Source organism: Aspergillus clavatus, genomic scaffold (assembly GCF_000002715.2).
Source record: "Aspergillus clavatus NRRL 1 1099423829800 genomic scaffold, whole genome shotgun sequence".
Taxonomy (NCBI): Eukaryota; Fungi; Ascomycota; class Eurotiomycetes; order Eurotiales; family Aspergillaceae; genus Aspergillus; species Aspergillus clavatus.
The window spans coordinates 1,916,469-1,938,480 of NW_001517099.1; the positions used below are offsets into that span (position 1 = coordinate 1,916,469).

Genomic DNA, 22,012 nt, shown 5'->3' on the forward strand with positions numbered 1-22,012 from the left:
TGAAATAAGGACAAATGATCCTCAGTGTCATGTTTTCTTTCCTCATCGGATCTCGGGGTCATGATGATCCGCACCGGGTGCGGTGATAACCACAATACTCCAACAACGTTACATGCTTTCTCCTAGAGCATCAGACTCAATACTTGTGCTTTTTCATATGTCTCAGTTTTGCGAGCTTGTCGCTGCTTGGAATACCGCTATCTCTTACGTAGCGAATTAGAAACACCCCACGCTGAATGGTTCTCCCATGATGATCTGTGCCTTCGTCTGAACCGCCTTCCCCACCAAGCTTCTACATTGACGGTCAGCGTGCATGCAGATAGCTTATGTCTACTCCAGAGACTTCCGACCCCCCGGCTTCCAATGGACAGTTGGATACTCAGCCAATCGAATTCAACGATAAGTTAGGAAAGGGTCAAGAAGTGACTCTGACCGGTTTTGATTCAGCCGCATCAGCGCAGAATGACCCCTCAGCAGCACAGGAACACCCCCACAGGAGCCTACAACATAGCGACATGAAAGAGGGTCTACAAGATACTCAGGATGAAATGCATATCTCTGCAGACGACTCTTCAAATGTGAATCAAGATATACCCGTTGCCGAACCCTCAACAACTGAACCGCACAAATCGCTCACAGCACGCCTTGAAGGGCTATCAGTCTCAGCACATACGAGTGACCATGGTTCCCAAACAGATACCGATGCACCTCCACCTCCTCCCGAGAAAGATGAGCTGTATCTTTCTACGAAATCCCAGGCCGCACCGCCCTTACAGACATCCGTGAATGTTACATCAGAGGTGGTTGAAAAAGCGCTGCCGGATGTACCGGCCAGTGTGAAGACTGAGAAGAAAGCGGAGAGTCGCGTCGAAGGGAGTCGGGATGATGATTCTCAGCCGGAGATCCAGAGTATCATTGGCCAGTTTCAGGACACTGAACGCACGGGCGGTCAGGAGCAATTGATGTCTCCTCGTTTGGAACTCGCGGAGCAATTTCTTGGGGGTCAAGGCCATTTTCCGCCGCGCCATTCGAGCCTAGATCATTCGAAATCAAAATCAGCAGAGGCAGGTCCTCATGCTTTGCAGCTCACCGCAGCATCACAATCTTCAACCCATGAACAGCCGCCGGCCCCAATTTCCAAACAAGTGCATAGGGTATCTGAAGAGCAGACTTCAACACGACGGTCTTCAACCTCCACGGTTCCTCCACCACCGGAACCCGAACCTGATCAGCCTTTTGACTTTCACCGGTTTTTGGAACAACTAAGGCATCGCACTGCAGATCCTGTGGCCAAATTTCTCCGCTCCTTTCTCAATGAGTTTGGCAAAAGACAGTGGATGGTACACGAGCAGGTGAAAATTATAAGCGACTTCCTAACCTTCATCACCAACAAGATGGCTGTGTGCGAGGTTTGGCGAGACGTATCCGACAGTGAGTTTGATAACGCCAAAGAAGGGATGGAGAAACTGGTCATGAATCGATTGTACTCTCAGACATTTTCCCCCGCTATTCCAGCTCCGCCTTCGATACCAAGAAGTACTAGTCGAAGCAGGCGACGAGAGATGGAACGACTCCACGGCCCATGGAGGCGTGGTCAACATCAGGAAGATGTTGAACGCGACGATGTGTTAGCTCAAAAAATGCGGATTTATAGCTGGGTGAAAGAGGATCATCTTGACATACCTCCCGTGGGTGCCCATGGCCGTCGATTTCTCAATCTGGCACAGCAGGGTATGTGGCGTATCGTTCTCATGCTAGGAGATTGTCTGACATTCGAACTAGAAATTCTGAAGATCAATGGTTACCGTGCGCCTCGTGACAAAGTAATTTGCATTTTGAATTGCTGCAAAGTCATTTTTGGTGAGTCTCCAAATGAGCTCCTAGGCTGAGTATCTGTGACACATGGTTGACTATGATTTGCTAGGCTTGCTGAAGAACTCCAAACGTGCCGACACATCGGCCGATTCATTCGTGCCTCTTCTGATCTATGTGGTGCTACAAGCCCGCCCTGAACATCTAGTTTCCAATATACAATACATCCTTCGCTTCCGTAACCAGGACAAATTAGGCGGAGAAGCCGGCTACTATCTGTCGTCGCTGGTAAGTTGTTCGAACCCCTAGAGGTATGCGAAAGACGTGTCTGACATGGTCTACAGTCGGGTGCCATTCAGTTTATCGAGACACTGGATAGGACGAGCCTGACAGTGAGCGATGAGGAGTTTGAACGAAATGTTGAGGCCGCTGTTTCTGCTATCGCGGAGCAGAATCGGGTGTCTGAAACCTTAGAACAAAAAAGAATTGAACGCCCTGCCGCAGAAAGCTCGCAAGGTACTCCGCGGGCATCTGCTGATGGACAGAGACTTACGCGGCGGGATGCGCCGCAAACCAGTGAAGAGGATACTGCGCCGGTAGCAGGGCTGTTGCGAACCATACAAAAACCATTGTCGACAATTGGAAGGATGTTCTCAGATGAGCCGGATTCACCACAGGACAGACCACCTCAGCCCGTGGCAACCCCACAACCAGGGGCACCCCCGCGATTGTCCCCCAATGTTTATCAGCCTCCCCGTAGCAGTAGTGAGGGCCCACGCAACGCTGCGCAGCCGCAATTGGCCAAGGTCCTGGATGCCCAAGACGCTGCTGCTCGGCAGGCTAGCGCTGAAGATGCGGAAGCACGGAAAATCCAGCGTGCTGAACACAACAATGTGGTCGAGACACTTTCGAACATGTTCCCGAATCTTGATCGCGATATCATTGACGATGTTGTCAAGATGAAGGAAGGAAGGTAGGCTTATCTACGAAGGAAAATTCGGAGAAAAGACAACATCTGCTGATACAGCTTCAACAGAGTGGGTTTGGCGGTAGACGCATGTCTCGCTCTCAGTGCTGAATAGGACGGCAGTTATCTAAGGCGGGTGACTGTTCTAGTACATATCTTGAGGCTTTTGAGACCCTCTTGGTAAGTATATTTCGGATTCGGTAGCCTAGCATGTAATTATCCACCTCTTTGTGGCGGACAATATGCATATATCGTTTGAGGCGGGCGGGATTTCTCATATATTGAATGAGATGATAATCAAGACTTCATCTCTGATTAAGAAACTGTAGCCTCATCAAAGCAGACTACGGAGTAATTCCTAGCTATTCTACACAAACCTTAGCAGTTAGCACGCAGCCCATCATTCACGTTGCAACTATACTCTGTAGTGTGTGTTGATCGCAATATTGTCCAAGACATGTCATGTGATCTGACCGAGTCCCCTCAACGAATCACAGCCGTCCAGAAACACCTCGCTTATGACTAGCGCTACCTTACTACCCCACCGAAACCTATATAACATTCGTCCGCCCCCCGATCTTTTAGACTTTTTTCTTCTTTCTTTTCTTCATACTTACCTTGTTTGGGTGGCTGCGATCAAGAAGGCGGTCCACCACAGATTGGTCCCTGCATTGCACAGCGCGGCGGAACAGTTTGTTCAACGGCCTTCGGGTCATTGACAGGCGTATTCTTTGGCACTTTCCACTTCGTGGATATCATACTTTTCATCAGTTCTTGGGCCAGTGGCTCGAGGGTGGAGAAGAGGATGTGCATTGTATGTGTGTACCTTGTAGGCTGTGGTCGTGGAAAATATGGGTCTTGGATTTTTTCAAGACTACGTATGCTGGGTCAGGTGTCAGGACTCGTGATAGCATTCAACAGTGTCGAGAGTCGAGATTGTCCTACGTGTGTTTGGGTCTCAGGGAGGGAGAATAGACGTTCTAGACGCTGTTGCCTGTTTAGGAATGTAATGTTTTGCCACACTTCGAAGTATGGTTGCTGCGCCACATGTGTGGCTCTTGGACCCTTGTGCTTAGCCACAGTATCGGGGCATTGTCCATATGACGTCGTCGCCACATCTCTCTCTATCCATCGCCAACGACCCGATGTACATAAACACCACTTTCTGCTCATAAACTCCTATAAGTCACTTTACAGCATTACCATCTACCTTTCCTATCCTCTTAAGCAATATCTTACATATTCAAATCCACACGGGACTACAATCATCATCGTATCAAATATGCCTCACCAAGTTCCCACCTTCACTGACCGCGCCGAACAATCGAACGCTGGAACCCGACCCTCTGGATCTGCCGGCTACGCATCAGTCGAGGCTCTTGCTACCACAGAGAACAACGCCAGCGGCCGAGTCTTCGGCACAGGCACCGGTGGCACGGTCACCGCACCAGGATATTCGTCCGGCTTGAATTCTGATGTCCTGCAGAACGCGGAGAGTGATCGTCCCATGAGCAAGGCCGAGGCGGAGAGAATGTATGAGGAGCGCATGGAGGAGGAATATGCGAAGAGAGAGGGTGGTGCTTAGAGCGGGCACGAATGAGCATCTTTGGGGTGTGATGGTGGACTGAAATAGAACGACTCTTCTCTGTGTATTTTTAGTATGATAATTGGACGCGAAGATGAATATATGCTTGAACCCATGTCATGTCTTGCATTGTAAACAAGCAGTGATCCTATCCTTGAAGGCATTAATATTGCGGTTGGTAGTCTCAGTAGTTGCTGACTAAAGTATCACGTTGCTTTGTCTGCTTAATATAACTTGCCCATCATCCAACAAAGACAAACCTGCACTCCATATTACTCTCTTCATCTCATTGTTCTTCTTGGTGTGGTTCCTCGCATACCACAATCTATCTTATGATGAGACGCAGTGTCATTTCTGTGTTTAGAAAGCAAAAAAGGATGCAGTCATCCTATGCTTCCAGTCAATCGACAGCTGACTTTAACCGGTCAATGCACATAGGCTGGAACACAAACGACGACTGGTTTTGCTATACAAGGGGCCGCTTCCTATCCAATGAAGATCACGAGATGGGGATACGCCACATTGAGTTCGATATGAATGAGCTAGCAAAGCGCGCCGCTGAATCAATCGGCTTCACATACACACAATGCACTCGGATCGAGAAGTTTCCTGATGGGATGTTCAATAAGACCTTCCTTTTCACAATGCAAGACGGTACCCAAGTCGTTGGTAAAGTACCGAATCCGAACGCAGGGCTGTCCCACTACACTACTGCCAGCGAAGTGGCAACCATGGATTTTGTAGGCAGTATTCAATAGCTCATCCCCCCCCCCCCCCTCAGCTGCTTTACTTCTATTCTCATGTTCTACTTAGGCCAGAAATGAGCTACAAACCCCTGTACCTAAAGTGCTAGCTTGGAGCTCTAAAGCAAAAGACAACTCAGTTGGTACTGAATACATCATAATAGAAAAGGTCCCTGGTGTCCAGCTTGACAAAGTTTGGCCAGAGATGGATATCAAGGAAAGATTTGAACTCGTGAAAACAATTTCGGGATATCAGAAAACCTGGATGTCAACATCTTTTACCCAATACGGCAGTTTATACTACTCATCCGCCATAGATGATACCGATGGATGCAACCTTGTGAAGGAGGATGGGTCTATAGTCAAAACCCACCGGTTTGCTGTTGGCCCGTCGACGGGCCGAGAATTCCTCGATGATGGTAGGATAGCGTTGGAGTTTGATATGGGTCCCTGTATGGCTCTATACCTTGTCCTATGAGAAGTATCTGCTCACATGGTTATATCAGGGGACTCAGTGGAGCAGTACAAGTCGGCAGTTGGCCTCCGAGAAATTGCCTGTGTGCAGAATATGGCTCAATTACCTCGATCACCATTGTCGCTATATGGGCCCGGCACGTATAGTCGCTCTCGTTCCAAAAAATAGCTGCTCTTCAGAACTATCTTCGTCTTGTGAAGTATCTTCTTCCCACAGATAAATCAATTACCTCTGCAGTTCTATGGCACCCCGACCTCCATGCTGAGAATATCTTCGTCCGCCCGGAACGGCCTTCAGAAGTTCTAGGCATCATAGATTGGCAGTCAAGCGAGATTCTACCTCTTTTCGATCACGCACGTCAGCCATATTTCCTGGATTACAATGGCCCTCCTTCAACAGGTCTTGATCCACCACCATTTCCGCAGGATTTCGCTGAGCTCAATCCTGCCGAGCAGGCGAGAGCTCAGGACCTCTATTTGAAAATGGCACTCTCAGCTTTATACCGAAGGTTCACTCATAACACTAACACGACGTTATTCAAAGCCATGGAGTTCCGGCAGACAACCAGCTTTGAGATGATGCTGTTCGCTCAAAATCTCCTTATTGATGGTGAGGCATTATATCAATCGCGATGCCTTGACCTTGAAAATGAATGGACAAATCTTCCGGGCGTGCGCGCTTCTGGAGATCCGCCATTTCCTTTGCAGTTCTCCGCAGACGAGGCTGAGTCAATTCATGAAGATGTTTCTGGTACAGCTAGAGGAATGGAATTGATGCGAAGCTTGAGAGAGTCGCTGGACGAACTATGGCCTGACAAGGGCGTCGTACGGCCAGAGAAATATGATGAAGTCAAAAGACTCTTGAAACAGGCAAAGGCAGGGCTGATTGGTCAAGTGGCACACTCTGAAGCAGAGAGACTTGCGTGGGAGGAAGCATGGCCATTCGACGATTGACGTGAGGAGTGAATAAAAGGAAGAATTATCGATATATCGAATAAGCTGAAGCTTCCCTGTTCACATCTCATTCGGATGTATTATTTGATGGAGAGTTTGCGCATATCTTTAACAAGGTAAATGGGATTCTCAAAGCTCTTCTATCGTGACCGAGGCAGATTGAGAGCACTCCAAACACACGCTCTATAAAAAGTACAACAAAGAAGAAAGTCATGCTGAGGAGGTTGCATTCCCGCTGCGGTTAAGCCAGACTTTCCTCCCAAGGCCCCGGATCCCGGCTCTCTAGCCCGCGGAACTTCTGCACCATCCGAACAAGAACGTAGCTTACTTCGTTCAAGGCATAGCGCTGGCCAATACAGATCCGCGGCCCGCCATTGAACGGTAAATATTCCCAACGCGGGAGCAGCTGTAGATGCAACTCGCCATCTTCCCAGCGCTCTGCGCTGGAGGGGAGTCTTCGAATTAGTGGGGAGTGAGAGTAACGAGGGTAATGGGATGGGGAAGGGGGGGGGGAAAGATCTATATATTCATTCACACGGCACTGAACATACTTCAGCCTACGAAGCTCCTTATATGTCGGCGACCGGTTCTGCAAGACATCAACCTCACGGCGCGGCTTCTCCCAGATGGCCGGATTCTTCGCCAGCATGAAAAACAGGTTCCCGAGGAGGCTGGCCGTTGTATCGCGTTCGGCTAGGAGCACATCCATCAGCTCATCCAGAATGCGCCGCTTATCGGACGTCTGCGACGCCAACTCATACGAGAAGATACGCTTCTCCTTTGTCTTCATTCTTTCTTCTCCAAGAAGATCATCTTCCTTCCTCCTCCCCTCAGCTGCCTGGACAGCATCCTCAACGAACTGCTGTACGAAGTCCCGGCAGATACGGTTACACACGTCGGCCTTGTGATCACGGGTAGACCGCGGTGAAAGAACCCAGCATGACCCGCGTGAGCACCGCTTTCTGGGCATAGTGAAAGGCCTCGACGAACCCAAGCTCCGACAGGCTGCTGCTGTCCTCCTCCTTCTTCTTCTTCAACGAGCCAACCGACTGCCCGAACAAGAACTCCGTCGCAGAATAAATTGTATACCGAAAGAACAATTCCTACAAGTCCGCTGTTGTCCCATCGCGCAGAAGCAACACCATTAGATCCTGCAACAGACCCTCCAACAAGCGCAGGTCGGCCGGATCAGCGCACGCGACGCGGCCAAGGTGGTCGCCATCGGTGTTGAAGATGCCTTCCCCTAACAGCGGCCTGAACAGCTCGAGACAATACCTGATTCCATAGTCCTTGAAATTCAGCGATAAAACCGTCTTGATATTTTCCGGCTCGATCACCGCGATGGCGCGGCGTTGCAGCTCTTGGACGGTGAATGTATTACCATAGAGGCAGGAGGTTTCGCAATTGCGCGCCAGCCTACTAAGCACTATATGAAGACTACGGCTGCTAGTATAGACATGTTGAATTATATTGGCTCGATTCACATGCACAGTGGCTTAGATATCTTGTAAAGCGTCATGCGGACAATGGACAGCGGTCTACCGACGGGGCGATGGGCATGGCGCCGTCTGGGAAACCAGGCGGTTGTGCTAGGCAATGTGGCACTGCGCATCATTAGATTACGGTCAGTCCAGCTAAGGTATTTAAATCGGGAGGATCCGTCGGGATTGAGATGCGAAGAAAAAGAAAAGCAACAAGTGAGAACCCCTGGATTCGAACTGACGACTTCGAGATCACCCCTTTCTTGCCTGACACTCCTACCTCAATATGAGGTCTGTAAGAATTAAAAAAAAAACTGGTAGCTTCTCTTTGATTGAGCGTGTCATCCTTAGTGCAGGGGCCATGCTAATCTTCTCTGTATCGTTTCAAATTGACCAAATGCCCGAAGGCACCAAGGTAGACTTTACAATGGATTATATCCCTTTCGCAGCAGATAAATAAGGTGATATGATTGGTCAGCAAGCGAGGCGGAGGAACATGAAATTCTTGAACTCAACGCGGAGTAGCGCCGCGTGTCGCGTCAATTAGTCCCTAACATAAGCTAGATCAAGCATTTGCCATACATGTGGTTGGGGCTTGGGCCTTTAAAGTGAACCTCACTGGTTACAGTCTTACTTTGTGATCTTCTAAGTTATTTCCGGGCGACCTACCTCTGGTTGCCACCATGCATATCCAATGACCTGCAAAGTGATCTACGAAATATGCTCGAAAGATGAATGGAACGCCTCCTTCACAGCTATTGAGAGCAAATGGAAGATGGCGAGCATCAAAAGGCATCAACGGAGATGAGGCATACCCCCTCGTCATCGGCATCCGAGATCCCCCCCTATTTTTGGGAAAGTGACAGAGAAGAGCAACTCAAGCAGTTCACACACTGAGCTGGCCGCCCGGGCAGATGAAATGGTCAAACTGATTGACCCAAAGAAAAAAAAAAGATAATTTGAGCGAAGTTGAACTTTGCTCTTGTGGCGCCTCGTATTTCTCAGCTCTTCGGGTTATGATTTGCACGGAATGCCTTGCCAAGCAGGCATCGTCTGCTAGTGTTAGATCGTCTCATCCCAAAATTCTTGTCAATACGAGCCTCGACGCTCAGGGTCCTTCTATCTAGGTCGTGATCGTTCGTTGAAGGACTGTGTCCGAGGACCCCTCCTCTGGATTGGCTGATGGATTCTGACACTTGAGACTGGGAACGACTTTAGCAACTTTTTGACCAAATTAGGCAATTGGGCTGACCGTATGAGAGCTAGCTTGGACTCCTTTTCCGCGCTTATTATCGTCCTGGATGACAGCTCACAGTTCCTGATTGGTGAAGCTTCGAGGAAGACACCTGCAGGAACAATTCATTTGACTAGAGCCTCAGAAATTCGTGTCAAACCGTATTTCAGCGAAATGAGTTTCTCATGGACAAACATTCAAAAGGTCGTTTCGCCCGCTGGTTGAGGCTGAACCCTCCAAGCTGTCGCGATTGATATCTTCGTCTTTCCTTTCCTCAATCTCCCTCATTTGAGACACTTTGACCTTGGCAGTTTCATTCGTTCAAGAAGCACCGACACTCTTTACCCTCAAGACCATCTGTCAATTTGTCAACATGCAATACAAGGCTCTTTCTCTACTCTTTCTGGCTGCCACAGCCCTGGCTGCCCCGGAAGCTGCCCCGGAAGCTGCCCCGGAAGTCGACGTTGAGAAGAGACAGTCTGACTACTACTCGAGCCTCATGAATGACCTGAACAATATGTAAGCACTCATTCTTTCGACAACTCAAGATGAACCAGATCCTAATGAAACACTGAGAATAGGGCCTCTGATGTTGACTGGAACCAGTACTTGACCAAGACCGACTGGGTCAATCTGGCAACCAACACCGACTTGCTCAACCTTGCAACCAAGACTGATTTCGGCAACTTCAACATTCCCACTGGCCTGGGCAATGACCTCTCCTTTTCCATGCCCCCGGTGCCGACCCTTGACTACCTCAACATGCCTCCTCCGTCGATTGCGTCTGTCCTCGCCACTGCTCTCCCGTCCTCGTACCTGTCGGAGCTCACCAACCCCACTGCTCGCTCGTCCATCATCCACGAGATTCAGCAGGGCCACTATCCCGACTGGTACAACAACCTACCCAAAGACGTCAAGCAATGGGTGTCGACCAACTATGCGTCCATGACTGGGGCGGCAGCCACTGCCACCGGTAACTCAGGCTCCTCTGGCGCTGGATCCAACGGATCCGGGAATAAGGACGGCTCAGCTTCGAGCGCCACCTCCCACGGCGCTGCTCCTGCCTCTACCGGTGCCATCGCGGCTAGCATTGCCGGTGCTGCTGGTATCCTTGGCCTGGCCCTTGCTCTGTGAGCCCAGAGCCCTGAATGTAATATGTTAATCAACTATAACCAACGTTGTGTGGAATGCACATGGTGATAACTATTGCTTCTGAGATAGTAAACGGCCTAGATTCGAAGTCAATCCTTTCGCCGTAAAGATTGAGCCTCGTTTCTCCCTGTGCTATATAGCGCACACTCTATAAATTGTACGCTGGGACTGTCCACCTTCCATAGCAGGGCTACAGCCCTCCATAGCAGTCAGACTCCCTAGCCTGGTCAATGATTCTTCCAATCACAGTGACCCTTTTATCAACCACATCTGTGCGAACGGTCCATAACCACCGGACGGTGCTCGATCTTGATGGAAGCGGGGACGCAAGTCTTGCTGGAACTCTGCTCGTAAAGTGAGACTTTGAGGCGCGATCCACCACTCACAGACAGTGGAATAGTAATCTGGATGAGTTTTTCGCCAATAGTACTTGGACGGTTTATTCTCACACAGACCACCGACTGCGTGTCGCAAAGATTGAGAGCAAAAACGCAGAGTGCTGACAATTATGCACTCGCTGATTGGCCAGTTGCCACTGAGCTGTATCCCTTTGGTGTGCGCGCGAGAAACACCGACACAGAAATGGGGTTTGTTATAAAAATCTAGAGAACTCTCATTGATAGGGGGGAGGTGTTTGAATCTGGAAGCTGCCAGTCGAAAGATACTGAACATCTGAAGCGTCTGCTGGACTTGGAATTCTGTGCCTTTTGGTTTTGTCGTCTCCAAAAGAAAAGGTCTAGAATTTGGTAGTTGATTCTGACGTCAGTGCCACCGGTCTGTGTCTACGACTATAGTATACATTCTTCCTATTTCGTCGACTATACATCGTCTCTCTCTTCTCTTTTTTCGAGAGCTTCTATTGTCTTCACTTTGATCCTTTGGACCAGTATATATTTATTTCTCGCACACGATGGCCCTTCTGTTTCTAAAACAAAAACTCTTCCCGAGTAAAGGGAAACAAGCCAAACCAGATAGATATGGTTCGTTCAGCACCACTGTTTGTTCGCCTTTTCCACACACACAACTGAACTGACAACCCGCCCCAGGGAAACCTCTATTATCACCAAGCGATTCAGACACACTAGGCAGCGATGCAGATCAAGACATTGAGGCTCAGCGATCATACAGTACATTCAACACGCCCCGATCCGACGCCGAGTCCGTGTCGTCGAACTCATCCAATTCGCGATCCCGCATCAACCCGCGCATCATCTCGGACGCAATTCTGGGTCTCTCCGATGGTCTGACGGTCCCCTTTGCTCTGAGTGCTGGACTCTCTGCCTTGGGGAACACCAAAGTCGTGGTGCTGGGTGGACTTGCCGAGTTGGCAGCTGGGGCTATCTCCATGGGCCTGGGTGGATATGTCGGGGCCAAGAGTGAAGCGTATGTCTCCGGTCATGTTTCTTCTTTTCCTGCCAGTCTTGCTAATTATATCGACAGAGAGTCATACCAGGCAACAGTCCGGGAGACAAAAGAGCTCATCGAAACCTCGTCCGCCGAAACCAGCTCCATTGTCCACAATACGTTCGCCGCATATGGTCTGCCGGACGATGCCATCTCGCAGATCAACGCATCGCTCCATGCGTCGCAGGAGCGTCTTCTGGAGTTCCTCGTCTCTTTCCACCACAAAGAGAGTCAGCCCGACTGTAACCAGGCGTGGATCTCGGCCATCACGCTAGCCCTAGGGTACTTTGTTGGCGGCTTCATCCCGCTCATTCCGTACTTTATTGTCGAGCATGTCAATGCGGCCTTGTACTGGAGCATTGGCGTCATGGCTATTACTCTGCTTGCGTTTGGATACATCAAGACGTGTGTTGTCCGGGGATGGACGGGCAAAGACAACATCATCGCGGCCATCAAGGGTGGTGTGCAGATGTGCTGTGTAGGAGGTATAGCAGCAGGCGCTGCTATTGCTCTGGTTCGGTTGATCGACCAAGGGGCTGCTTGAATTTCCTGAATGATACCTCACGGATTGACTCGGAGTTACCGGAGGATCTTTGTTTCTTTTTCGATAAAAAAAGTTCATAGGTATATGTGAACATGAGCGTGGCGTTTCGGGACCGACAGGTCATATACACCTGATGATTAATGTACAATATCCATTTTCTCCCAACACAATTCAGTAACAAATCTCCGTTCAAGATATAGATCATCTTCGCAAATAAAAGAGAGAGAAAAACAAAACCAAAAAAGAAAAAAAAAAGAATCACCCACTCAACGCCTTCGCCACCAACCCCTTCGCCCTCTCGGACATCTCAATCCTCAACGCCAACGCATGCCCCTCTTCCGACATCTTCCCCCACGTCTTGCGCAGGATCCCCAGGATCTTCTCCTCATCATGCCCCCTCTCAAACTCCTCGAGCTGATCATCCAAAAACACCAAACACGCCACATCCTCCAGCACCTGCGTCTCCTCATCCTTCTTCAGATCCTCCTTGCGCACCAACGCAGCGACCCGCCCCGCCTCCGCCGCCGAATACCCGCTCGCAACACACATCGCCTCCACCAGTTCCGCCTGCCGCTTCGCCAGGAAGCTGCGCCACGCGTAGTAGCCCGCTTTCGTCGCCGGGTATGAGTCGCGCGGGACCTCCCAGCGGCGCAGGTGCTGCGCGCGGATCGCAAGCTGCAGCGTCTCCGAGGGCGAGGCGCTGCGCTTGTGCAGGTAACTGGTCATCTTGGTCGCGTAGTGCAGCTCGTAGGGCGTTTCGGTGCCGTTGATGGTGACTTTGTTGGGATCTTGGGCGTGAGCGTCGTCGATGCGCTGGAGCGCTTCGGTGAGTCTTGAGCTCATGGTGGAGAGGAGTTGTTTTTTTTGGGGGGGTTCTGGAGACTGGAGACTAAGGACTGGAGACTGGAGACTGGAGACTGGAGACTGTGGAGAGGAGGTGAGTGAGTCAGGACTTGGGAGATAGAGCTTTAAGGAGAGGTGGGTGGTTGGGCAACAGTCTTGATCATAAATCATAAATCGTATGGCCATTTGGGGGGGGGGGAATTAAAAAAAAAAACATCAGACGATAGGTAGGTACTCCGTATTGGGTAACTAGGGTATCTAAGGTAAGTGGTGAAGATAATCCCGATGTCGGGGATTGGTTCTCCTCCAGCCCCGCTTGATGGCAGAGGCGATCGCTCTTTTACCCCGCGTTCATGCACAGAGGTCGCTTTGATCGCCAGCTATCTAGATATTGTTTAACAGACTGAAGTTGGGAAGCGTCAATGTATGCGCCGCTGATAGGGCTGGGTGTTTGTTTAGAGTGACCCTGAGTTACATCCTGTGAAAGGAATATCATGCACCAATGCTGTGGTACTGGTCGAGAATCAATTCAAAAATCTCTAGTCTATCAATAGCTTCCCATACTGACTACAAGCTGACCTGCAAAGGCGATCATCATAGGTATGCATTCATCTATTTGTAGGATCGCATTGGCCGTGTCCTTTGCGCTGGTAGAGTCTCCCCGAGCACTTGTCAGCAGGAACAGAACAGCCAAGGTGGAAGGGGAAAAAAAAAAGTACAAGGCCACCCCCATTCCCATTCAACAGGAGAAAAAGGAAAACACAAGTCGCCATATTTTGAGTATGATTGATGATCCAAAAATCATTCAGTCTTCCACAAGGACGAACAGGACGCGATCAGGCAGAACATAGTCAACAATCGGCAACAATGACTCGTCGAAATTACAGCAGAAGGCCTGGTTGTGGAAAAGCAGGAGGAAACTGAAATGGGAAAAAGCACACAACGAACAAAAGCATTCCTTTCCGCAGCTGATTATTGTTGCCCACCAAACGCCGTCCCATTGTGAAAGCCGGGTATATCCAGCACCGTGATGCAAGGGAGTAAGATAAAAAAAAAAAAAAAAAAAAAAAAAAAGGGAAAAATGTACGGAGAAGAATAGTAGACCAAGGACAAGTTCACAGGCTGAAAGATCCAATCATCGCGATGTTGCCTCCCACCATCATGGAAATTCCAAGGCCTCACCTCCTCGTCTGAATATCTCAGAACCCTTATGCACGAAGAAATTCATAGAATAGAGAAAAGGAAAATGCTTTTCATGCCGTCGATCGTTTACCTCGCCCCAATGCCAAACATGCCGACGCCATAGCTGCCGCCTCTGTCGGGCAGTGGTGTCGAGACCTTCGAAACATGATCCTAATAGAACACTTAGCCAGGTAACCACCAAACCGTTGGTACCTTTGTATGCCTACCTTCTTTCGTTTCTTCTTGCCAATGCCTTCGCTATTGGAATAGAATGCACCGTCGTCATCGTCATCAGCGTAGCCTTCGCCATAACCGACAAAACTGCTGTCATCATAATGCCTCTTGCGACCCCGACTGGGGCGAGCACGATCCAATTCCGTTGGAACGGGTGTTCCATTCGATTGGCTCACTGCTCGAGGCCCGTTTGGAGGCACGCTGGCTTTCTTCCCATCACTATGGCCGACATGTTTCGACGGCTTCTCGTGACCCAACACGTCTTCCCAGTAGTCATTGTTGGGCACCGTACCCGGTTCCATTTGCATGGCCTTCATCTGAAGGTTCTGAAGGGCGGATTCCATATCAGCGACCTTGATATCCTTGCCGTAAACCTTCTGGTTGTACCACTCCTCCTCGGGCCACATGGTCAAGTGCCTAAGCCCGCCAGGCATGTTCGGCTCGTGCTTCACGGGTTTATTTCGACCCGCCAACCCTAGACCCTTCAATTTGCCTTCGTACGACTTTCTGAGGCGGTTGATCTTCTCTCCCGTGTTCGGATCCAGTCGTGCAACCGATTTCGCAACCGGACCTAACCCGTACAGTGAGATGAGATCTAGTGTCGGGTCCGGGCCAGTCGCAACATAGGCTGTGGATGTCATAAGAGCACAGTGTTAACAAATCTCAATTCAATAAGATATGGAACATAAGTGCATAGTTAAGCGGCAGAAACAGCTGCACCAAGAACTGGTTTGGGGGTATCCTTACAGCTTTTGCAAAGATGGAACGCGGACGAGAAATCCTGCTGCAGAGACTCCAAGCTGAGTCCGTTAGGGTTAGAAGAGGCGCCAGTATCCTTGTCGATATCCATGGCGTCCGTATCGCTGCGCGCAATTTGATGATCCATGTTTGCAAAATCACGGATCCCTATGTCTGAGGTTGATGTCGCCAAATCCCGGTCATGGTCCGTCCGTCTGTGCTCTGACTGTTGTGTAGATGCTGCGCTCATATCTGTACCTGAATTTGTCCCCGTGTCTGCTCGCGCGTGGCCAAACGCCTTCTCTGCTTGCTCTGAATCTTCGCCGGAGGTCGGACCCATGAAGTGGCCACTCACGCTGCTAGCCGGTGTTGGAAAAGAAGTTGCCATACCTACGGTTGGCTGTTGTGAGGTCTGGGTAGACATCGGAGCTGAGGATGGAGGGGATGATAGGTTTGCAGGTTGTGAGGTCGCCTGGCTAGGAGGTTGGGAGGATGTGATGTTGGTGGCATAGTTCTGGGCGCTTACCGACATCAACGGAGGAGATGTCGGGGTCTGTGGGATATTTTCAGACGAAATGTATGGAGGATGGTCCTCTTTCAGGGACCCGGAGGCGGGAGACGATGGTGAAGGAGGTCCTACTCGGAATGAAGCTGATGAGGCGCAATCAGACATGGGGTCCCTGGTGAAGGATTGAGAGTTCAAGGTATGCCGATCGCCCGAACAGCGTAAGCTCTCTAGTCGACCGCTGAGACCTGGAACTTGTAGATCTCAAGGGACGGTTGTGACAGGCGAGAGCCGACCCAGGTTTCGAGAGGGGGGCGGAAATGTGATCACCCCGGTCGAGGTTCGGCTGAAGCAGGACGTTCCACGACCGTCTAGAAGCCGCGCATTCCAGTCAGGAAACCCGATTTATCCCTGAGATGTCGATAGGTTGAAGCTTTGGTGATTGAAGGTGGTAGGTGATTGGTGTTGGTGGAGAGAGCGATGCCCTTTGGTCCCTCAATAATGGAGGAGAAACGGACGGGTTCTGAGATGTTGGATGACGGCAAAAGAGCCCAGGCGTGCACGTGACCGGGTATCTTTTCGCGCTCGCGCTTGGACGGGTTAATTAGTTTCCTGTTCGGGTAACACTTCCAGGACAATGAGAGCAGGCACCTCAGTCTTTCGCGTTTATAGTGTCTAGGTCAAGTGTGATGCGTGTGGATTTCTTTGTTTCTGGAAGAGCGGCAGTTGCTATCTAGTAGTCGACATACCTCAAGTCAGAAAACGAAAGTTTTGCGGAACTCGCAAGGGATTCTTTGTTTTGAGCTCCTTGTGCCACTATCAAGGCGGTGCTTCAAACAGAATCTCTTTTTATGCATAGAACATATCTACCTAGATGGCAACACTAGTACAGCCATCGCCTCATTGATGCCCCCAGCCAGTGCTTTCATCATCATCGATGTTCAGTCTACGTACTATATTGACTTGATCCAGACTCGAAACAAGGTGGCAACTCTCAGTGATGTCTCCCAAGAGTGTGTGGGTCTTATAACCTTATGGTTTGCTTCAATATTTCAAATTCGACCATGATTTATCATACCAGCGGGATATGCTATAATCAGTTGCACGTGGAGTGTCGTGGACTACTTCACACACGACTTAGTCTCTGCTGTCAAGTCGAACAAGGAATCATTCAGCTAGTCCTGATCGCTTGAATGAAATGTTGCATTCAAGTAACAAACCCAGTATGAATCTAACCGGGTTTTAGACATCTTTTCTTTGGCTTCAACAGCCATACATGTAATCGAAATAATGAGACGGATCTAAACAAAGGACAGGCCTACCCAGCACCAAGCCAGACACAGACAAATCCAAGGACATATACATATTCGAACAATAACAGATGGGTATAGCAGCACTTATTGAGAAGAAAACGCATACGAGATAATTGATTCAAGTAAATATAGATTTCTCCTTTTCTCTCTCTTCTTCTTCTGCTTTTTTTTTTTTTTTTCTTTTTCGCGATTGTGATTTCTCCAAGTTGTCAAGATTGGTAGAATGTTGCTGAATCTCGCACAAGTTGCGCAGAAACATCGGGAATATTCTCCTCCAAGGAAGCCATGAGCTCAATTTGTTCCTGTTGACTGAGCGTTCTCCCCCGCCAGGGTGGAATAGGATACGCTCCATTGAAGTACTGAGAATATTGGTCGTCTATGGTATCCAGCCAACGCATTGGGTCAACCGCTGCGTCAACATACGCTAGATGGCTTGCTGTCGTTGAGGCAACAGCAAAGTTGGGGTCCCAGCCTGGTAGGCCAGGAACAACAGAAGGGAAAGAATTGAATGGTGTCGCGGGGTTGAATCCGATATCGGAAAAGACGGTGGCTGAATCATGTGCCCTAGAAGGTGCATACTGGTTCTGTCTGGAGTTTGACACAGAGTGTTGATGTGAAGGAAGTTCTGGCTCCCACAACGCGTAAGGCGGTGTTTTGTGTGGCTCGGCTATCACAGACTGCATCGGGGACGACTGTGAGAAAGAAACGGAGGGATCCGCTGATTGCCCCCTTGAAACGGTGCCAACCGATATCGTATCGTTGATCGATGGGTTTCCAACTCGAAATGATGCTGTTGTGCTAGAAGGACTGGAGATTGAGGGTGGAGTTGCCACATCTTGTGTAGACGAGGGGGTTGCGTGACTAGACGGGGAATGAACGACAAACGACTCCTCGGTGTTATATGCCTTGAGGCATGCAGTTACGAGACTTCTATACAGAAGCAAGGCCGACTCTACCCCGGGCCACCTTTCTGCAGCGAGCATGATAGCTTCCAAAGCCACATTAAGATGTCCTCTGGCCTCCTCTAATGGGTGCTCTTTTCGGATATCGGGGTATGAAAAAGACCAAAGAATGGTGTTCATAGCCATGAACAGCGACTGCGTAAAGATCCAGGTCAAATCCACAGATCCGGTGGCAATCTGCTCTCGTTGCATGGAAACATTGAAAATCGAGGCTTCATAGCATTTGCGCGCAGCTTCAACTGAAGGTTCAGGAACCTGCGGGGATGGTCGGAACATGAAAACGATCATTGTATTTCGTCTGCCATGGAACCTACGGACAACACAACGACTGTCAGAATGCAAGTCAACAAGACAGGAGGCGGATATGTTTTCTTACCATTTCTCGCTTAGTCCGCTGCCGCCATCATTTTTTGGGCAAGAAGCTACCCAATGGTCGAGCTTAGCGAGCATCTGTGAAAACCACGGATCTTGATCATCTGCAGGAGTCTCGCGCTTGTTCAAATACAGCGTCCTGCGTATTTCCAGTTGCAGCAATCTCATTTTGAAGAAGTGTATAGCTATACACTTGGGTAATATAGGGGTGCCACCTGGAAGTACCCCATCAGGAGTAATGTATTGATCGTCCACTAGTTCGAAAAAATTAACGTGGATATAGTCATGCGGAACAGAATAGCAGCTCGGTCGGCCAAGGCTATGGGATAGTCCGAGTTCCATTGAAGTGACAATCCAGAATAGTCGTCGTCTCATATCTATCTCCAGGGGGTTCAATGGTCCTCCGCTGGGTGACTTAGCGATGGTGGCCTCGTCAGTCAGACCGAGATCCTGGCAGAGTTTGACAGCCATCCCAACGACCCAGTACGCAGCGGTTCTTGTGGGCGTGAGTAAAGAGTACTGGGCTATCAACACGAGGCATTGCAGTGCCCTGAGATCCATGCGCCTTAGAGATGCCTCTAAGTATGGCAGTGCTGCTAGGTAATAACTGTCTGCTAGCCCTGCATATTCAGTGCTCATCTTTTGCATGCTAATGGCAATCACCATTCTCAATTGGAAATTCTGGCAAGGGTCATCAGAGCCATTAAAGACATGTTCGACCTCCTGACGAAATGATGGTTCGTGTAATGTGGGTAGCATGGCTTGCGCTAGGAAGATTGTCAACACTACAACCGGTCGAGTATCTCAAGAAAGGCGAAATTTTAACTAACCTTTGACCACAAATATATCTATAAGTCGGTAGGTCAAGTTTCGTGGGGGTAGGTTAGGTTGAGCAAGGGAACTGATCATGGGGTAGACTTTGGATGTCGGTTTAGAACTTTCTTGCGCAAATGCGGCTTTGATCTCCTGTGCTGTAAACTCGGGGACAACATCCTTAATGCTTTTCGAGTCCGTGTTCTGCTTGGCCATCTCCATCACCAGACGAGTAATTGCGATACCGCTGGATGGCCCTAGGTACCGAGACTCATCGTTCTCTTTGAATCGGATGCGGCCTGCGCCCCGAACCATGAGTTCCGCATCTGCAGCATGTTGTATGTCCTTCTCCAGATCTGCAAGTTCCTGTTCCAGCAAACGAGCTTTTTCCCGTAGGGAGACGATGTATGTTCGCGGTATGGTACACTTTCGGGCCGAGTCGTAGTATACGCACTTGGCGTTGCTGCGTTCGCATGGGGAGCATCTTGGTATTCCGGGGTCGCACCTAGACTTTCGCTACATGGCTGTTAACCTGGATATTCTTGCTACGAATTGAGAACAAATAACAAAAAATGAAGGCGAAGAAAGAAGGACAACAAGGAGGTAGGGCCGAAACACAAGATTCCTCAAGCCAGGCAACGTACTTGTCTACACCTAGTGCACGCCGTCAATGTGTGCGCGATCCGGCCGTCAGGAGCTTCAGCGGTCTGCTGTGATGACTTTGAGGATGATTTTTGCCATGGATCGATGAATTGTGGACGCGAGGGTTGCAGGTTTGAATGGGTCGCCATGGTTGTTCCTCTCCAAGTCGGCCGCCCAGTTGTCGCGTTTTGGGGGTATCTGAAGAAGTCCAAAAAACGCTATCCAATGCAGCTCCCATGCCTTCACACGGAGCTGCCCTTCTTGTGAATTAATCGAGTCTGGATTAGACCCACGGTAATGCTTGGTTGTTCGAACACCGGCAGAATAATATTGATGAGACAACACCGGTCGACATAGTCAGGGTTCGTTCCGACCAGCTGCAAGTAGGTGTAGGCGGTAGCAACCGTAGTAAACCATCGGATTGGGACGCTGACTTCCGGCCCTTCGGAGCTCGTATTGTGTGTTCAAAAGTTGTTGATTTTCATCATTGTTACCTTGACAGGAGTATTTTCATTTCCTAACTGCAACAAGTGAGGGGCGTGGTGGTACCCAGCCTCGGTCTGGATCCCATTTTGGAATGAGAGATGCGCTAAAGTGAAGTGATGAGCCAACGACTTGACGGAGTACGGAAGATCACATCTACCAGTTGGGAACGGCCAACAGCCGGGACAACAGCAACACCAACCATTTAGTAGTAAGGTATAGTCATATTGTTAGTGTCATTTCATGCTTCTGAAGGTTCATTGCCGTAGTTTACATGCATTTTATCTCTCTAGTGTTTGTCTAGTGCCTAATACCTAATTCTTCATCACTATATAAGATGTTTGGTTCTATCCAGGCCCTATCCTCATGATTTCTATACAGATCGCAGGGTTATATAAGATAAGGGAGTTCAACTCTTTTGTAATTAAAATAGAACCTGAGACACATGTCCTGGTCCTGTATAGATATTGCACTCAACCCAATTTAAAATTTCTGATCTATAAAAGGCCATTTTCCTAGCTTTGTATTCTGTTCCTTTCCGCATAGATTTCCTCTCAATGCCCATAGGGTGCTCATCCAAACCAGTGGAGGGAAATTCTTGCCCCTGCCTTCCATATCCTTGGATCTTGGCTCACATTGTTCAAAGAGAAGAACAAAAAAAAAAAAAAGAAAAAGAAAAAGTAACTAATTCTGCAGCCTGGAATTCATCTCCCATGCTCTGTGAAGGGTTTCGGTGTGATTATCCCTGTCCTTGCTATTTTGGGTCCACTACTAGCCGATGGTTATGTCCAAAGTCGACGTTGTACGGAGTACATGAGCCAGGTTATGGAGGATAATCCCCTGTTCCGGACGTCCGGCAATCTATGTAACAGTGTTTCCTCGACGGCAGCCATGGTCTGATAATGCGCCTAAAAAGTGTATTTGATGAGCTTTGGCAAGTAGCCCTGACTTTTGGTTGATTGAAGACGGAGCACAACAGGATATATAAATCCTAGATAGGAGTTGTGTCCCGGGCGTAGGATGTTTGTTTGCCGTCATTCTCTACCTGGCCACTTATTTTGGGTTCCAAAGCATCAGCAGCAGCTCTTGATTATAACATCAAGAACTGACCCTGATGATTGATCCTCGACAGTTGATATGGGATACTACAGAGTAGATATCTACCTGATACCTAGTGGTATGATGATGGACAAGCTGTTGAATACATCCAGTGGAGGCTGCGGGAGGTGGGGTTGATGGTGGGGAAGGAAGGGGAAAAGCCAAGTCAGGCAGAATTAATTAGTTAAGGTGGATGGTCAGAGCAGGTGATTTCTCTCTGTTTCCACAATTCGCATCAACAACGGCTGTCCTGCTTCTGAAATGCAAATCACTGCACACTAATCCAGTTAGTGCCATAAGCTATCTATCTTCTCCAGGCAAAACTGTGTTTTTTTACCTAGGTAAAACAACTGAGCTCTGTTTTGCCTTGCTTCTTTCATGTGCATTATCCCTTTTTATCAATCTTCATCACCCAACTGCGGCGTCAGAACTCGGAACTGGTCCGCTCCCTGCGTATCAGTCATCATTCCCGTGATC

The 22,012-nt window shown here is 49.3% G+C and overlaps 10 protein-coding genes across 10 annotated transcripts, besides 6 other annotated features; 5 read left to right on the forward strand and 5 right to left on the reverse strand.

Moving 5' to 3' along the window:
* Positions 1–326: 326 nt before the first annotated feature.
* Positions 327–2,894, forward strand: ACLA_051470 (guanine nucleotide exchange factor VPS9; the record flags this gene model as incomplete). Its single annotated transcript, XM_001272100.1, has 5 exons — positions 327–1,731; positions 1,783–1,860; positions 1,925–2,100; positions 2,157–2,785; positions 2,849–2,894. 5 exons carry the CDS (start codon positions 327–329, stop codon positions 2,892–2,894), a joined length of 2,334 nt encoding a protein of 777 aa, XP_001272101.1.
* A 985-nt stretch (positions 2,895–3,879) lies between these two features.
* ACLA_051480 (uncharacterized protein) lies at positions 3,880–4,364 on the forward strand (the record flags this gene model as incomplete). Its single annotated transcript, XM_001272101.1, has 2 exons — positions 3,880–3,926; positions 3,977–4,364. The coding sequence occupies 2 exons, from the start codon at positions 3,880–3,882 to the stop codon at positions 4,362–4,364; spliced, it is 435 nt and encodes a 144-aa protein (XP_001272102.1).
* A 506-nt stretch (positions 4,365–4,870) lies between these two features.
* ACLA_051490 (aminoglycoside phosphotransferase family protein) lies at positions 4,871–6,535 on the forward strand (the record flags this gene model as incomplete). The annotated part of the gene is given in 4 exon segments (XM_001272102.1): positions 4,871–5,104; positions 5,178–5,559; positions 5,614–5,736; positions 5,751–6,535. The coding sequence occupies 4 exon segments, from the start codon at positions 4,871–4,873 to the stop codon at positions 6,533–6,535; spliced, it is 1,524 nt and encodes a 507-aa protein (XP_001272103.1).
* Positions 6,536–6,776: 241 nt separating this feature from the next.
* ACLA_051500 (uncharacterized protein) lies at positions 6,777–7,505 on the reverse strand (the record flags this gene model as incomplete). The annotated part of the gene is made up of 1 exon (XM_001272103.1): positions 6,777–7,505. One exon carries the CDS (start codon positions 7,503–7,505, stop codon positions 6,777–6,779), a length of 729 nt encoding a protein of 242 aa, XP_001272104.1.
* A 133-nt stretch (positions 7,506–7,638) lies between these two features.
* On the reverse strand, positions 7,639–7,994 carry ACLA_051510 (uncharacterized protein; the record flags this gene model as incomplete). Its single annotated transcript, XM_001272104.1, is given in 2 exon segments — positions 7,639–7,954; positions 7,963–7,994. Coding segments are annotated over 2 exon segments (348 nt in total).
* A 1,629-nt stretch (positions 7,995–9,623) lies between these two features.
* On the forward strand, positions 9,624–10,384 carry ACLA_051520 (uncharacterized protein; the record flags this gene model as incomplete). The annotated part of the gene is made up of 2 exons (XM_001272105.1): positions 9,624–9,769; positions 9,832–10,384. The coding sequence occupies 2 exons, from the start codon at positions 9,624–9,626 to the stop codon at positions 10,382–10,384; spliced, it is 699 nt and encodes a 232-aa protein (XP_001272106.1).
* Positions 9,672–9,707: a microsatellite.
* Positions 9,863–9,923: a microsatellite.
* Positions 10,385–11,312: 928 nt separating the features above from the next.
* Positions 11,313–12,350, forward strand: ACLA_051530 (VIT1/CCC1 transporter family protein; the record flags this gene model as incomplete). The annotated part of the gene is made up of 3 exons (XM_001272106.1): positions 11,313–11,382; positions 11,449–11,785; positions 11,843–12,350. 3 exons carry the CDS (start codon positions 11,313–11,315, stop codon positions 12,348–12,350), a joined length of 915 nt encoding a protein of 304 aa, XP_001272107.1.
* Positions 12,351–12,608: 258 nt separating this feature from the next.
* ACLA_051540 (DUF4202 domain-containing protein) lies at positions 12,609–13,193 on the reverse strand (the record flags this gene model as incomplete). The annotated part of the gene is made up of 1 exon (XM_001272107.1): positions 12,609–13,193. One exon carries the CDS (start codon positions 13,191–13,193, stop codon positions 12,609–12,611), a length of 585 nt encoding a protein of 194 aa, XP_001272108.1.
* Positions 12,613–12,644: a microsatellite.
* A 32-nt stretch (positions 13,194–13,225) lies between the features above and the next one.
* Positions 13,226–13,276: a microsatellite.
* Positions 13,277–14,240: 964 nt separating this feature from the next.
* Positions 14,241–14,266: a microsatellite.
* Positions 14,241–14,275: a microsatellite.
* Positions 14,276–14,462: 187 nt separating this feature from the next.
* On the reverse strand, positions 14,463–16,020 carry ACLA_051550 (uncharacterized protein; the record flags this gene model as incomplete). The annotated part of the gene is made up of 3 exons (XM_001272108.1): positions 14,463–14,546; positions 14,603–15,237; positions 15,357–16,020. 3 exons carry the CDS (start codon positions 16,018–16,020, stop codon positions 14,463–14,465), a joined length of 1,383 nt encoding a protein of 460 aa, XP_001272109.1.
* Positions 16,021–17,374: 1,354 nt separating this feature from the next.
* ACLA_051560 (putative C6 transcription factor) lies at positions 17,375–20,103 on the reverse strand (the record flags this gene model as incomplete). The annotated part of the gene is made up of 4 exons (XM_001272109.1): positions 17,375–18,437; positions 18,504–19,302; positions 19,330–19,828; positions 19,957–20,103. The coding sequence occupies 4 exons, from the start codon at positions 20,101–20,103 to the stop codon at positions 17,375–17,377; spliced, it is 2,508 nt and encodes an 835-aa protein (XP_001272110.1).
* Between the last annotated feature and the right edge of the window lie 1,909 nt (positions 20,104–22,012).